At 41.1% G+C, this 14743-nt stretch overlaps 1 protein-coding gene across 1 annotated transcript in view; it reads left to right on the forward strand.

The window, feature by feature from the left end:
• Positions 1-14743, forward strand: part of LOC139764751 (protogenin-like) — a 1310239-nt gene that overhangs the window by 1251416 nt on the left and 44080 nt on the right. Inside the window, exon 25 of the mRNA XM_071691615.1 lies at positions 8562-8830. Coding sequence (XP_071547716.1) covers positions 8562-8830 — 269 coding nt within the window. The remainder of the gene's footprint in view (positions 1-8561; positions 8831-14743) is intronic.

Raw genomic sequence — 14743 nt, forward strand, 5'->3', positions numbered from 1 at the left:
GCATTGGTATAGTATGTGGAGAGTTCTGCACTTAAGAGGCCTTGTTTTCTGAACATTTTATGATATTCTTTGAAAACTGTCTGCATTTGCATAGAATGGGGAAAGTTCTACACTCAAGTGGCCTTGTTTCCTGAACGTTTCATGGCATCCTTTTGTAAATTGCCTGCATTTGCAAAGTATGGGGTGAGTTCTACACTTGTGTAGCTTTGTTTGCTAAACATTTTATGACATCCTTTGTAAACTGCTAGCATTTATATAGTATGGGAAGAGTTTTACACTCATGTTGCCTTGTTTCTAGGACATTTTCTAGCATCCTTTGTAAACTGGCAGCATTTGTGTAGTATAGGGAGAGTTCCTCACTCATGTAGCTTTGTTTCCTGAACATTTTATGACATTCTTTGTAAACTGCCAGTATTTTTATAGTATGGGGAGAGTTCTGCACTTGTGTAGTCATGTTTCCTGAACTTTTTATATGTTTTGTTGACTACAAGCATTTGTATAGTATGGGGAGAATTCTACACTGATGTAGTTTTGGTTCCTGAATATTTTATGACATCATTTGTAAACTGTGTTGTATTGTATGGGGAGAGTTCTCTCATATAGCCTTGTTTCCTTAGCATTTTATGGTGTCCATAGTAAACTGTCATGTATATTAGTTTTGGTTTCCCTTGCAGGTCTAGGGGTTTCCCCTACATGTGCTAATGGTTTTTTCCAACAGGTGCCAGTGTTTTTCCTGCATGTGCTAATGGTTTTTCCTACAGATGCCAGTGGTTTGCCCTGCATGAGCTAAAGGCTTCTCCTACAGGAACCAGTGGTTTCCATTGCTTGTGCAAATGGTTTCTCCCTCAGAAACCATTGGTTTTCTCTGCATGTGCTAATGGTTTCTCCAGCAGGAACTAGTTGTTTCCCCTGAATGTGCAAATGGTTTCTCCTACAGGCAGCAGTGGTTTCTCTTGCAAGAGTTAATGGTTTCTCCTGCAGGTACTACTAGTTTCCCCTGCATGTGCCAATGATTTCTCCTATAGGTGCGAGTGGTTTCTCCTGGATGTGCTAACAGTTTGTCCTGCAGGTACCAGTGGGTTCCCCTGCATGTGTTCATGGTGTCTCCAACAGGAACAAGTGGTTTCCCTTGCATGTGCTAATGTGCTGTAAATGTGGTTTTCCTTTATGTGCTAATGGTTTCTCCTACAGGTGCCAGTGGTTTCTCCTGCCTGTGCTAATGGTTTCTCCCACAGCTGTAAATATGGTTTTCCTGAATGTGCTAATGGTTTCCCCTGCATGTGCTAATGGTCTCCCCTACAGGTGCCAGTGGTTTCCTCTGCATGTGTTAACATTTTCTCATGCTGGTACAAGTGGTTTACCTTGCATATGCAGATGGTTTCCCTTACAGGTGCCAATGTTTCCCTTGCATGTACCAATGGTTTTCCCTGCATGTGCAAATTGTTTCTACAACAGGAACCAGTGGTTTTCCCTGCATGTGCAAATGGTTTCTACAACAGGAACCAGTTGCTTCCTTTGCATGTGTTAATGGTTTCTTCCACAGGTGCCAGTGATTTCCTCTGCATGTACTAATGGTTTCTCTTGCAGGTGCCAGTGATTTCCTCTGCATGTACTAATGGTTTCTCCTACAGGAACCAGTTGGTTCCCCTAATTGTCCGAATGGTTTCTCCTCCAGGTGATGATGGTTTCCCTTGCATGTGCTTAATGGTTTCTCCTACAGGTGCCAGTGGTGCCTCCAGCATGTGCTAATGGTGTTTCCTACAGGTGCCAGTGGTTTCCCCTACAAGTATTGGTGGTTTCTCTTACACGTGCCAGTGTTTCCTCGGCATGTGCCAGTAGTTTTCTCTTGAGGTGCCAGCTTATTCCCTTGGGGGTGCCAGTGACTTTCTCTTGCATGTGACAGTGTCTTCTTCTACATGTGATAGGGGTTTCCCATACAGATGTCATTGGTTGCTCTGTAGGTGCCAGTGGTCTTCCTTGCAGGTGCCAGTAGTATTCCCCTGTAGGTGCCAATGGTATCCCCCTGTAAGTGCCAGTGGTCTTCCTTGCAGGTGCTAGGTGTCAAGCAGTGGTTTCCCCTGCTTAGCATGCATCTTTTCTATATGTAGTTCCTTGTAGGGGCTGAAGGTGTCTTTAGTTTGTCTACTTTAATTTTCTGTTAAAATCTGAGGAACCTTGTCAAAGTAGGTGAAAGATTCAGACAGAAGATTTGCTTTTAATACATGTTTTGGCTCTAGCTCTGTTTCCTATATCTCATCTATAGCAGCCTGATCTTGATCTGTTTCCATTAAATCTTCGCTCGAGGACTTATTTCCATATGATCTTAACAACTTGTTGATAGCACTGTCAACTATTCTAGTAAAACACATATGATGGGTTAGGGTCAATATGTCTTTTGCAATATACACCATTTTAGGAATATCTTTGAAGTCATTAACACACTCTTGCCAGATTTTTCACCATGCATCATGTTTGTCTCTCTGACTTCTTCCCAGGACTCAGTAATATTGTCAGCAACATTTGGAATGCTATAGCGCTTTCAAAAATCTGGAAAAGATGTAAAAAGTTTTGTAACTGCAGTTTTTATTCAGAAGAACAAATGATTCTAAAATTATAGATTTTGAAACTGCAAGAATTTATGCTAGGCATTCATAGATCTTGGAATAGTTATATTCACTAAAACATCTCTCAAGGTGAAGAGGTATGTAGAGGTTTGGTTCATCACTACATCTGATGTATCTCTTTTAGTGAAAGGAAATGATTGTAAGGTTCATATCATGCATTCTATGCCTGAGGAAGCTAGTTTAGCACTTTAGGCCATGTGTATTTGACTGACAGAACCTGTACTGCCAGAGTTTCTCATATGTTAGTTATCTAGGTTTTCCAAATATTATCCTTTAAATGTTGTACTAATTTTGCAAACTGGCTGCACATGTTGAAAATGCCATTATTTGCTTTGAATTGCAAACTTTAAATGTTTTGTTCAAATTATATGATTTTCTTTCACTTGAGTTTTACTGGAAATCTCACTTTACATGAGTACATATTGTGTTCATCATCAAAGTGTTTTTTAGACAGCTGAATAAACTGAGTATAATTGAGCATCTGGCAGCTTTTGTTCCCTTTGCCTGTCATCAAGCAGTATATTTAAAATTAGTATATATCAGTATATATTAGTATATATATCAGCAGTATATATATCGAAGGCTCAGATTGGGGTATTAAATGTGTGTGGATGTATCCAAGATGAGAAAAAAGAGATAGGTAGTATGTTTGAGGAAAGGAACCTGGATGTTTTGGCTCTGAGTGAACCAAAGCTCAAAGGTAAAGGGGAAGAGTGGTTTGGGAATGTCTTGGGAGTAAAGTCAAGGGTTAGTGAGAGGACAAGAGCAAGGGAAGGAATAGCACTACTCTTGAAACAGGAGTGATGGGAGTATGTGATAGAGTGTAAGAAAGTAATCTCTAGATTGATATGGGTAAAACTGAAAGTTGATGGAGAGAGATGGGTGATTATTGGTGCATATGCACCTGGGCATGAGAAGAAAGATCATGAGGCAAGTGTTTTGGGAGCAGCTGAGTGAGTGTGTTAGTAGTTTTGATGCATGAGACTGGGTTTTAGTGATGGGTGATTTGAATGCAAAGGTGAGTAATGTGGCAGTTGAGGGAATAATTGGTGTACATGGGGTGTTCAATGTTGTAAATGGAAATGGTGAAGAGCTTGTAGATTTATGTGCTGAAAAAGGACTGGTGATTGGGAATACCTGGTATACATATGTAATTAGGAGAGATGGCCAGAGAGCGTTATTGGATTACGTGTTAATTGATAGGCGCACGAAATAGAGACTTTTCATTGTTATGTGATGAGAGTTGCGACTGGAGGGCTGTCTGATCATTATCTTGTGGAGGCGAAGATGAAGATTTGTAGAGGTTTTCAGAAAAGAAGAGAGAATGTTGGGGTGAAGAGAGTGGTGAGAGTAAGTGAGCTTGGGAAGAAGACTTGTGTGAGAAAGTACCAGGAGAGACTGAGTACAGAATGGAAAAAGGTGAGAACAAAGGAGGTAAGGGGAGTGGGGGAGGAATAGGATGTATTTAGGGAAGCAGTGAAGGCTTGCGTAAAAGATGCTTGTGGCATGAAAAGCGTGGGAGGTGGGCAGTTTAGAAAGGGTAGTGAGTGTTGAGATGAAGAAGAAAGATTATTAGTAAAAGAGAAGAGAGAGGCATTTGGATGAGTTTTGCAGGGAAATAATGCAAGTGATTTGGAGATGTATAAAAGAAAGAGGCAGGAGGTCAAGAGAAGGGTGCAAGAGGTGAAAAAGAGGGCAAATGAGAGTTGGGGTGAGAGAGTATCATTAAAATTTAGGGAGAATAAAAAGATGTTTTGGCAGGAGGTAAATAAAGTGCGTAAGACAAGGGAGCAAATGGGAACATCAGTGAAGGGGGCTAATGGGAAGGTGATAACAAGTAGTGGTGATGTGAGAAGGAGGTGAGTGAGTATTTTGAAGGTTTGTTGAATGTGTTTGATGATAGAGTGGCAGATATAGGGTGTTTTGGTCGAGATGGTGTGCAAAGTGAGAGGGTTAGGGAAAGTGATTTGGTAAACAAAGAAGAGGTAGTTAAAGCTTTACGGAAGATGAAAGCCGGTAAGGCAGCAGGTTTGGATGGCATTGCAGTGGAATTTATTAAAAAAGGGGGTGACTGTATTGTTGACTGGTTGGTAAGGTTAATGTATGTATGACCTATGGTGAAGTGCCTGAGGATTGGCAGAATATGTGCATAGTGCCATTGTACAAAGGCAAAGGGGATAAAAGTGAGTGCACAAATTACAGAGGTATAAGTTTGTTGAGTATTCCTTGGAAATTATATGGGAGGGTATTGATTGAGAGGGCGAGGGCTTGTGCAGAGCATCTGAATGGGGAAGAGCAGTGTGGTTTCTGAAGTGGTAGAGGATGTGTGGATCAGGTGTTTGCTTTGAAAAATGTATGTGAGAAATACTTAGAAAAGCAAATGGATTTGTATGCAGCATTTATGGATCTGGAGAAGGCATATGATAGAGTTGATAGAGATGCTCTGTGGAAGGTATTAAGAATATATTGTGTGGGAGGCAAGTTGTTTGAAGCAGTGAAAAGTTTTTATCGAGGATGTAAGGCATGTGTACGAGTAGGAAAAGAGGAAAGTGATTGGTTCTCAGTGAATGTTGGTTTGTGGCAGGGGTGCGTGATGTCTCCATGGTTGTTTACTTTGTTTATGGATGGGGTTGTTAGGGAGGTGAATGCAAGAGTTTTTGAAAGAGGGGGCAAGTATGCAGTCTGTTGTGGATGAGAATGCTTGGGAAGTGAGTCAGTTGTTGTTTGCTGATGATACAGCGCTGGTGGCTGATTCGTGTGAGAAATTGCTGAAGCTGGTGACTGAGTTTGGTAAAGTGTGTGAAAGAAGAAAGCTGAGAATAAATGTGAATATGAGCAAGGTTATTCGGTACAGTAGGGTTGAGGGACAAATCAATTGGGAGGTAAGTTTGAATGGAGAAAAACTGGTGGAAGTAAAGTGTTTTAGATATCTTGAAGTGGATTTGGCAGCGGATGGAACCATGGAAGTGGAAGTGAATTATAGGGTGGGGGAGGGGCCGAAAATTCAGGGAGCGTTAAAAAATTATTGAAGTCGAGAGTGTTATCTTGGAAAGCAAAAATGGGTATGTTTGAAGGAATAGTGGTTCCAACAATGTTATATGGTTGCAAGGCGTGGGCTATAGATAGAGTTCTGCAGAGGATGGTGGATTTGCTGGAGATGAGATGTTTGAGGACAATATGTAGTGTGAGGTGGTTTGATCGAGTAAGTAATGAAAGGGTAAGAGAGATGTATGGTAATAAAAAGAGTGTGGTTGAGAGAGCAGAAGAGGGTGTTTTGAAATGGTTTGGTCACATGGAGAGAATGAGTGAGGAAAGATTGACAAATAGGATATATGTGTCAGAGGTGGAGGCAATGAGAAGTGAGAGACCAAATTGGAGGTGGAAAGATGGAGTGAAAAAGATTTTGAGTGATCAGGGCCAGAACATGCAGGAGGGTGAAAGGCATGAAAGGAATTGAATGAACTGGAATGATGTGGTATACCGGGGTCAACATGCTGTCAATGGATTGAACCAGGGCATGTGAAGCATCTGGGGTAAACCATGAAAAGTTTTGTGGGGCCTGGATGTGGAAAGGGAGCTGTGGTTTCGGTGCATTATACATGACAGCTAGAGACTGAGTGTGAATGAATGTGGCCTTTGTTGTCTTTTCCTAGTGCTACCTCATGCACATGCAGGGGGAGGGGGTTGTCATTTCATGTGTGGTGGGGTGGTGACAGGAATGAATAAGGGCAGGTAGTATGAATTATGTGCATGTGTATATATGCATGTGTCTGTGAGTGTATATATATATATATACATTGAGATGTATAGGTATGTATATTTGCATGTGTTGATGTGTCTGTATATACATGTGTGTATGTGGGTGGGTTGGGCCATTCTTTCATCTATTTCCTTGCGCTACCTCGCTGACGGGGGAGACAGCGACAAAGTATAATAGATATAAAAAATATTAGTATATATAGTATATATAATTTAATGTATGTATGACTCATGGTGAGGTGCCTGAGGATTGGCGGAATGCGTGCATAGTGCCATTGTACAAAGGCAAAGGGAATAAGAGTGAGTGCTCAAATTACAGAGCTATAAGTTTGTTGAGTATTCCTGGTAAATTATATGGGAGGGTATTGATTGAGAGGGTGAAGGCATGTACAGAGCATCAGATTGGGGAAGAGCAGTGTGGTTTCAGAAGTGGTAGAGGATGTGTGGATCAGGTGTTTGCTTTGAAGAATGTATGTGAGAAATACTTAGAAAAGCAAATAGATTTGTATGTAGCATTTATGGATCTGGAGAAGGCATATGATAGAGTTGATAGAGATGCTCTGTGGAAGGTATTAAGAATATATGGTGTGGGAGGCAAGTTGTTAGAAGCAGTGAAAAGTTTTTATCGAGGATGTAAGGCATGTGTACGTGTAGGAAGAGAGGAAAGTGATTGGTTCTCAGTGAATGTAGGTTTGCGGCAGGGGTGTGTGATGTCTCCATGGTTGTTTAATTTGTTTATGGATGGGGTTGTTAGGGAGGTGAATGCAAGAGTTTTGGAAAGAGGGGCAAGTATGAAGTCTGTTGGGGATGAGAGAGCTTGGGAAGTGAGTCAGTTGTTGTTCGCTGATGATACAGCGCTGGTGGCTGATTCATGTGAGAAACTGCAGAAGCTGGTGACTGAGTTTGGTAAAGTGTGTGAAAGAAGAAAGTTAAGAGTAGATGTGAATAAGAGCAAGGTTATTAGGTACAGTAGGGTTGAGGGTCAAGTCAATTGGGAGGTGAGTTTGAATGGAGAAAAACTGGAGGAAGTGAAGTGTTTTAGATATCTGGGAGTGGATCTGGCAGCGGATTGAACCATGGAAGCGGAAGTGGATCATAGGGTGGGGGAGGGGGCGAAAATTCTGGGAGCCTTGAAGAATGTGTGGAAGTCGAGAACATTATCTCGGAAAGCAAAAATGGGTATGTTTGAAGGAATAGTGGTTCCAACAATATTGTATGGTTGCGAGGCGTGGGCTATGGATAGAGTGGTGCGCAGGAGGATGGATGTGCTGGAAATGAGATGTTTGAGGACAATGTGTGGTGTGAGGTGGTTTGATCGAGTAAGTAACGTAAGGGTAAGAGAGATGTGTGGAAATAAAAAGAGCATGGTTGAGAGAGCAGAAGAGGGTGTTTTGAAATGGTTTGGGCACATGGAGAGAATGAGTGAGGAAAGATTGACCAAGAGGATATATGTGTCAGAGGTGGAGGGAACGAGGAGAAGTGGGAGACCAAATTGGAGGTGGAAAGATGGAGTGAAGAAGATTTTGTGTGATCGGGGCCTGAACATGCAGGAGGGTGAAAGGAGGGCAAGGAATAGAGTGAATTGGAGCGATGTGGTATACCGGGGTTGATGTGCTGTCAGTGGATTGAATCAGGGCATGTGAAGCATCTGGGGTAAACTATGGAAAGCTGTGTAGGTATGTATATTTGCGTGTGTGGAAGTATGTATATACATGTGTATGGGGGTGGGTTGGGTCATTTCTTTCGTCTGTTTCCTTGCGCTACCTCGCAAACGCGGGAGACCGGCAAAAAAAAAGAAAAAAAAAAAATATTGATATATATCAGTACCTGTGTAATCAGACTTCCCAGTTGTGCACTTGTTCAAGACAGGTATATTCAATCTTTTGTTACACAGGGTTACCTTAGATTGAGGTTCTGCCTACCACAGATGACATTGGACAGCAGGGATATATTTTCACATGGTCCATAGATAGCAGACTACAATGGCTAGTGATTTGTATTGGTCACCTGGGTGATTATGCATTAGTTTTTGGGCTTAACCAAATAATTCAGAGTCGAAAAGGATGTATATGCAACACAAAACCATCAGCTTACCATATCTAAGCTCAGAAAGGAATTTATAGTTACAAACTGAAATTCTTTTTGAGTATCATTATTAAGGGACATTTGTTATTCCAGATCTCATCTGTGGCTCAGTGGGTTTCGTATTTCTGATGTTGATCGTAATCATAGCCATATATGTGATCAAATCTCGCAACATGTCATCTCAACCAAGAGTGATGACTTGTAATGGAAATGGTCACATAAATGGCAAGAGGAACACACAGGGCATCAATGCTGGGCAGCCAGAAGGACAGTCTGATGTTGAAGGTCAAGATATGGAAGTATATATTCCAATGTTAACTCAGATACCCCCAGATTTTAAGTCACCACCACTCGATACTAAGGTATGTAAGATATTAACATTGAAATGTGCACATTTGTCTAAAGAGTCCTTTGTATGTATAATTTAAAGATGATATCCTGTGAATACAGATCATTGACTCTAAGGTATGAAAGTTTTCTGTGGTAATATATGATAATCAGTAGAAAAGAGAGAGTTATTAATGTGGGTTGCCAGATTACAAAATGCACTACTTCTGAAGCAAGAGTTGTGGGAGTGTGTGATAGAGTGTAAGAAAGTAAATTCTAGATTGATGTGGGTAAAACTGAAAGTGGATGAAGAGAGATAGGTGATTATTGATGCCTATGCCTCTGTATAGTGCCAATTTACGAAGGCAAAGGTGATAAAGATGAGTGTTCAAACTATAGTGGCATAAGTTTGTTGAGTATTCCTGGAAAGTAGTATGGGAGGGTATTGATTTAGAGGGTTAAGGCATGTACAGAGCTCCAGATTGGGGGGGAGCAGTGTGGTTTCAGAAGTGTAAAAGGATGTGTGGATCAGGTGTTTGCTTTGAAGAATGTGGGTGAGAAATACTAAAAAAAAAACAGATGGATTTGTTTTTAAGAGTCCACGGGGAAAATGAAACATGATAAGAGACGTAGTTAGGACGCCATTTGATGAACATGCGATTGTCCAAGACAGACAACGAGCATATCGTAAACTTATTATTTTACAAATTTTATCAACAGTAAAGATATCCAATTTGTATAAACCATCACAAATATTAACATTATAATTCTTTGTGTATTTGATAATAGAAGATTCAATGACATTTCTCGTGGTAATAGAGTTAGAGTTCATAAATGAGATGGCATTACTCCAGTCAGTACAGTGATCATAGTTTTTAACGTGATTAAACAAGGCATTTGATTCTTGTCCCGTTCTTATACTATATTTATGTTGCTTAAGTCTAACAGAAAGATCCTTATCAGTCTGCTGAACATAAAACTTATCACAATTTCTGGTGAATTCCTGATCAAGATATTCTTTATAATATTATTGTTGCTGAAGGCAACATTTACATTAAAGGATTTAAGCAACATGGGAAGTAAAGTAAAATTATTAGTAAAAGGGATAACTAAAAGACTCTTGGTGTCAATGGGAGGTTTGAGCTCAACTCTATAAAATGATTTCTTTGCTAACTTAAGGGATTTATCAATGAAAGATATAGGGTACTTTAACTTAGATCCAATAGAATATATCTTTTCAAACTCATCATCATTATACTCTGGACTCCAAACATGTAATGCCCTAAGGAACATAGATTGAAATTATGATAATCTAACTCTGTCATGTTGAGATGAGTAATAATGGCTATATGATACGCTCATTGTCTGTCTTGGACAATTGCATGTTTACTAAATGGCGTCCTAGCTACGTCTCTTCGTTGTATATCAACTGACTGATATATTTCTCTCTTGTGTCTCCCCTGATGATGTGATTATTACACGAAAGTGCACTTGGGAACTTATTGTGTTTCATTTTCCCCGTGGACTCTTAAGAATGTACTTGATCACGCACAAAATTGTGATCCTTTCCAAGATGGATTTGTACGTAGCATTTATGGATCTGGAGAAGGCATATGACAGGGTTGATTGAGTATGTATATATATAGTGTGGGAAGTAAGCTGCTAGAAGCAGTGAAAGTTTTTACCAAGAATGTAAGGCATGTGTATGAATAGGAAGAGAGGAGAGTGGTTGGTTCTCAGTGAATGTTAGTTTGTGGCAAGGGTGTGTGATATCCTCATGGTTGTTTAATTTGTTAATGGATGGTGTGGTTAGGGAGGTAAATGTAAGAGTTTTGGAGAAGGGCAAGTATGCTGTCTGTTGGAGATGAGAGGGCTTGGGAAGTGAGTCGGTTGTTGTTCGCTGATGATACAGCACTGGTGGATGATTCAAGTGAGAAACTGCAGCAGTTGGTGACTGAGTTTGGACACATGTGAAAGGAGAAAGCTGAGAGTAAATATGAATAGGAGCAAGGTTATTAGGTTCACTAGGGTTGAGAGTTAAGTAAATTGGGATGTATGTTTGAATGTAGAAAAATTGGAGGAAGTGAAGTGTTTTAGATATCTGGATGTGAACTTAGCAGTGAATGAATTCATGGAAGTGGAAGTGAGTCACAGGGTGGGGGAGAGGGGGGGAGGTTCTAGGAGGAATGAAGAATGTGTGGAATGAGAGAACATTATCTTGAAGAGCTAATATGGGTATGTTTGAAGGAATAGTAGTTCCAACAATAATATATGGTTGCAAGGCATGGGCTATAGATAGGGTTGTATGGAGGAGGATGGATTTGTTGGAAATGAAATGTTTGAGGACAATATGTGGTGTGAGGTGGATTGATCGAGTGAGTAATGAAAGGGTAAGAGAGATGTGGTAATAAAAAGAGTGTGGTTGAGAGAATGAGTGAGGGGAGATTAACAGAGAGATATATGTGTCAGAGGTGGAGGGAACAAGAAGTGGGAGACCAAATTTGAGGTGGAAGGATGGAGTGAAAAAGATTTTGAGCAATCGGGACCTGAACATACAGGAGGATGAAAGGCGTGCAAAGAAGAGATGAATTGGAAGGATGTGTTATACCGGGGTCACGTGCTGTCACTGGATTGAACCAGGCCAAATTGGATTTTGAAGGATGGAGTGAAAAAGATTATGAACGATTGGGGCCAGAGCATACAGGAGGGTGAGATGTGTGCAAGGAATAGAGTAAATTGGAATGATGTAGTATACTGGAGTCGACGTGCTGTCAATGGACTGAACCAGGGCATGTGAAACATTAGGGGTATACCATGGAAAGGTCTGTGGGGCGTGGATACGAATCAGGAGCTGAGGTTTCAGTGCATTACACGACAGCTAGAGATGGATTCTGAATGAATATGGCCTTTTTTGTCTGTACTTGGTGCTACCTCGATGAAGCAAGGGTTAAGGATGCTGTTTCCTGTGGGGTGGGGTGGTGCCAGGGATGGATGAAGGCAAGCAAATTTGAATATGTACATGTGTATATGTCTGTCTATGTGTATATATCCATATATATATATGTAATTTATATTCATTTTATTATACTTTGTCACTGTCTACCGCGTTAGTGACGTTGCGCAAGGAAACAGACAAAAGAATGGCCCAACCCACTCACATACACATGTATATACATACATGCCCACACTTGCACATATGCATACCTATACATTTCAAATTATACATACATATACATACACAGACATATACATATATGCACATGTCCATATTCATACTTGCTGCCTTCATTCATTCCTGCTGCCACCCCGCCACACATGAAATGGCACCCCCCCTCCCTCTGTGCACGTGAGGTAGTGCTAGGAAAAGACAACATATACCACATTCGTTCACACCCAGTCTCTCGCTGTCATGTGTAATGCACTGAAACCACAGCTCCCTTTCCACATCCAGGTCCCACAAAACTTTCCATGGTTTACCCTAGACACTTCACATGCCTTTCCCTAGACACTTCACATGCCCTGGTTCAATCCATTGACAGCAGGTCGACCCTGGTATATCACATCGTTCCAATTCACTCTAGTCCTTGCATTCCTTTCACCCTCATGTATGTTCCGGCCCCAGTTGCTCAAAATCTTTTTCACTGCATCCTTCCACCTCCAATTTGGTCTCCTGCTTCTCCTTGTTCCCTCCACCTCTGACACATATATCCTCTTTGTCAATCTTTCTTCACTCATTCTCTCCATGTGACCAAACCATTTCAATACACCCTCTTCTGCTCTGTCAACCACACTCTTTTTATTACCACACATCTCTCTTACCATTTCATTACTTACTCGATCAAACCACCTCACACCACATATTGTCCTCAAACATCTCATTTCCAACACATCCACCCTCCTCCGCACATCTCTATCTATAACCAACACCTCACAACCACATAACATAGTTGGAACCGCTAATCTTTCAAACATACCCATTTCTGCTCTCTTAGATACTGTTATCACCTTCCACACACTCTTCAACGTTTCCAGAACCTTCCCCCCCCCTCTCCCACCCTGTGACTCACTTTATGGATCTGGAGAAGGCATATGATAGAGTTGTTCTGTGGAAGGTATTAAGAGTATATGGTGTGGGAGGTAAATTGCTAGAAACAGTGAAAAGTTTTTATTGAGGATGTAAGGCATGTGTGCGAGTAGGAAGAGAGGAAAGTGATTGTTCCCAGTGAATGTCGGTTTGCGGCAGGGGTGCATGATGTCTCCATGGCTGTTTAATTTGTTTATGGATGGGGTTGTTAGACAGGTGAATGCAAGAGTTTTGGAATGAGGGGCAAGTATGCAGTCTGTTGTAGATGAGAGGGCTTGGGAAGTGAGTCAGTTTTTGTCGCTGATGACACAGTACTGATGGCTGATTTGGATGAGAAACTGCAGAGGTTGGTGACTGAGTTTGGTAAAGTGTGTGAAAGAAGGAAATTGAGAGTAAATATGAATAAGTGCAAGATTATTAGGTTCAGTAAGGTTGAGGGACAAGTGAATTGGAAGGTAAGATTCAGTGGAGAAAAACTGGAGGAAGTGAAATGTTTTAGATATCTGGGAGTCGATTTAGCAGTGGATGGAACCATGGAAGCGAAAATGATTCACTGGGTGGGGGAGGGGGTGAAGGTTCTGGGAGCGTTGAAGAATGTGTGGAAGGCAAGAACATTATTTTGGAGAGCAAAAATGGGTAACTTTGAAGGAATAGTAGTTCCAAGAATGTTATATGTTTGGGAGGCGTGGGCTATAGATAGGGCTGTGTGGAGGAGGGTGGATGTGTTTTAAATGAGATGTTTAAGGACAATATGCGGTGTAAGGTGGTTTAATTAAGTAAGTAATGAAAGGATGAGAGAGATTTGTGGTAATAAAATGAGTGTGGTTGAGAGAGCAGAAGATGGTGTATTGAAATGGTTTGGTCACATGGAGAGAATGAGTGAGGAAAGATTGATACAGGGGCTATATGTGTGGAGGGAACGAGGAGAAGTGGGAGACCAAATTGGAGGTGGAAAGATGGAGTGAAAAAGATTTTGAGCGATCAGGGCCTGAACATGCAGGAAGGTGAAAGGCATGCAAGGAATAGAGTGAAATTGGAACGATGTGGTATACCGGGGTTGACGTGCTGTCAATGGATTGAACCATGGCATGTGAAGCATCTGGGGTAAACCATAGAAAGTTTTTGTGGGGTCTAGATGTGGAAAGGGAGCTGTGGTTTCAGTGCATTACACATGATATCTAGAGACTGAGTGTTGTCTTTTCCTAGTGCTACCTTGCACGTGCGGGGGAGGAGAGGGGCTGCCATTTCATGTGTGATGGGTTGGCGATTGGAATGGATGAGGGCAATATGAATATGTACATGTGTATATATGTATATGTCTGTGTATATATATGTATATATACGTTGAAATGTATAGGTGCATATATGTGCATATGTGGGCATGTATGTATATGCATGCGTATGTGGGTGGGTTGTCCCATTCTTTTCTTTGTTTCCTTACGCTACCTCGCTAATGTGGGAGACAGCGACAAAGTATAATAGATAAGTATATGTATTTATTATACTTTGTCGCTGTCTCCTGCGTTAGCAAGGTAGTGCAAGGAAACAGATGAAAGAATGGCCCAACTCACCCACATATACATGTATATACATACACGTCCACACACACACATATACATACCTATACATCTCAACATATACATATATATACACTCACAGACATATACATATATACACATTTACATAATTCATAGTGTCTGCCCTTATTCATTTCCATTGCCATCCCACCACACATGAAATGACAACCCCCTCCCCCCGCATGTGGGCGAGGTAGCACTAGGAAAAAGACAACAAAGGCCACATTTGTTCACACTCAGTCTCTAGCTGTCATTTATAATGCACTGAAACCACAGCTCCCTTTCCA

Source organism: Panulirus ornatus, chromosome 51 (genome assembly GCF_036320965.1).
Source record: "Panulirus ornatus isolate Po-2019 chromosome 51, ASM3632096v1, whole genome shotgun sequence".
NCBI lineage: Eukaryota > Metazoa > Arthropoda > Malacostraca > Decapoda > Palinuridae > Panulirus > Panulirus ornatus.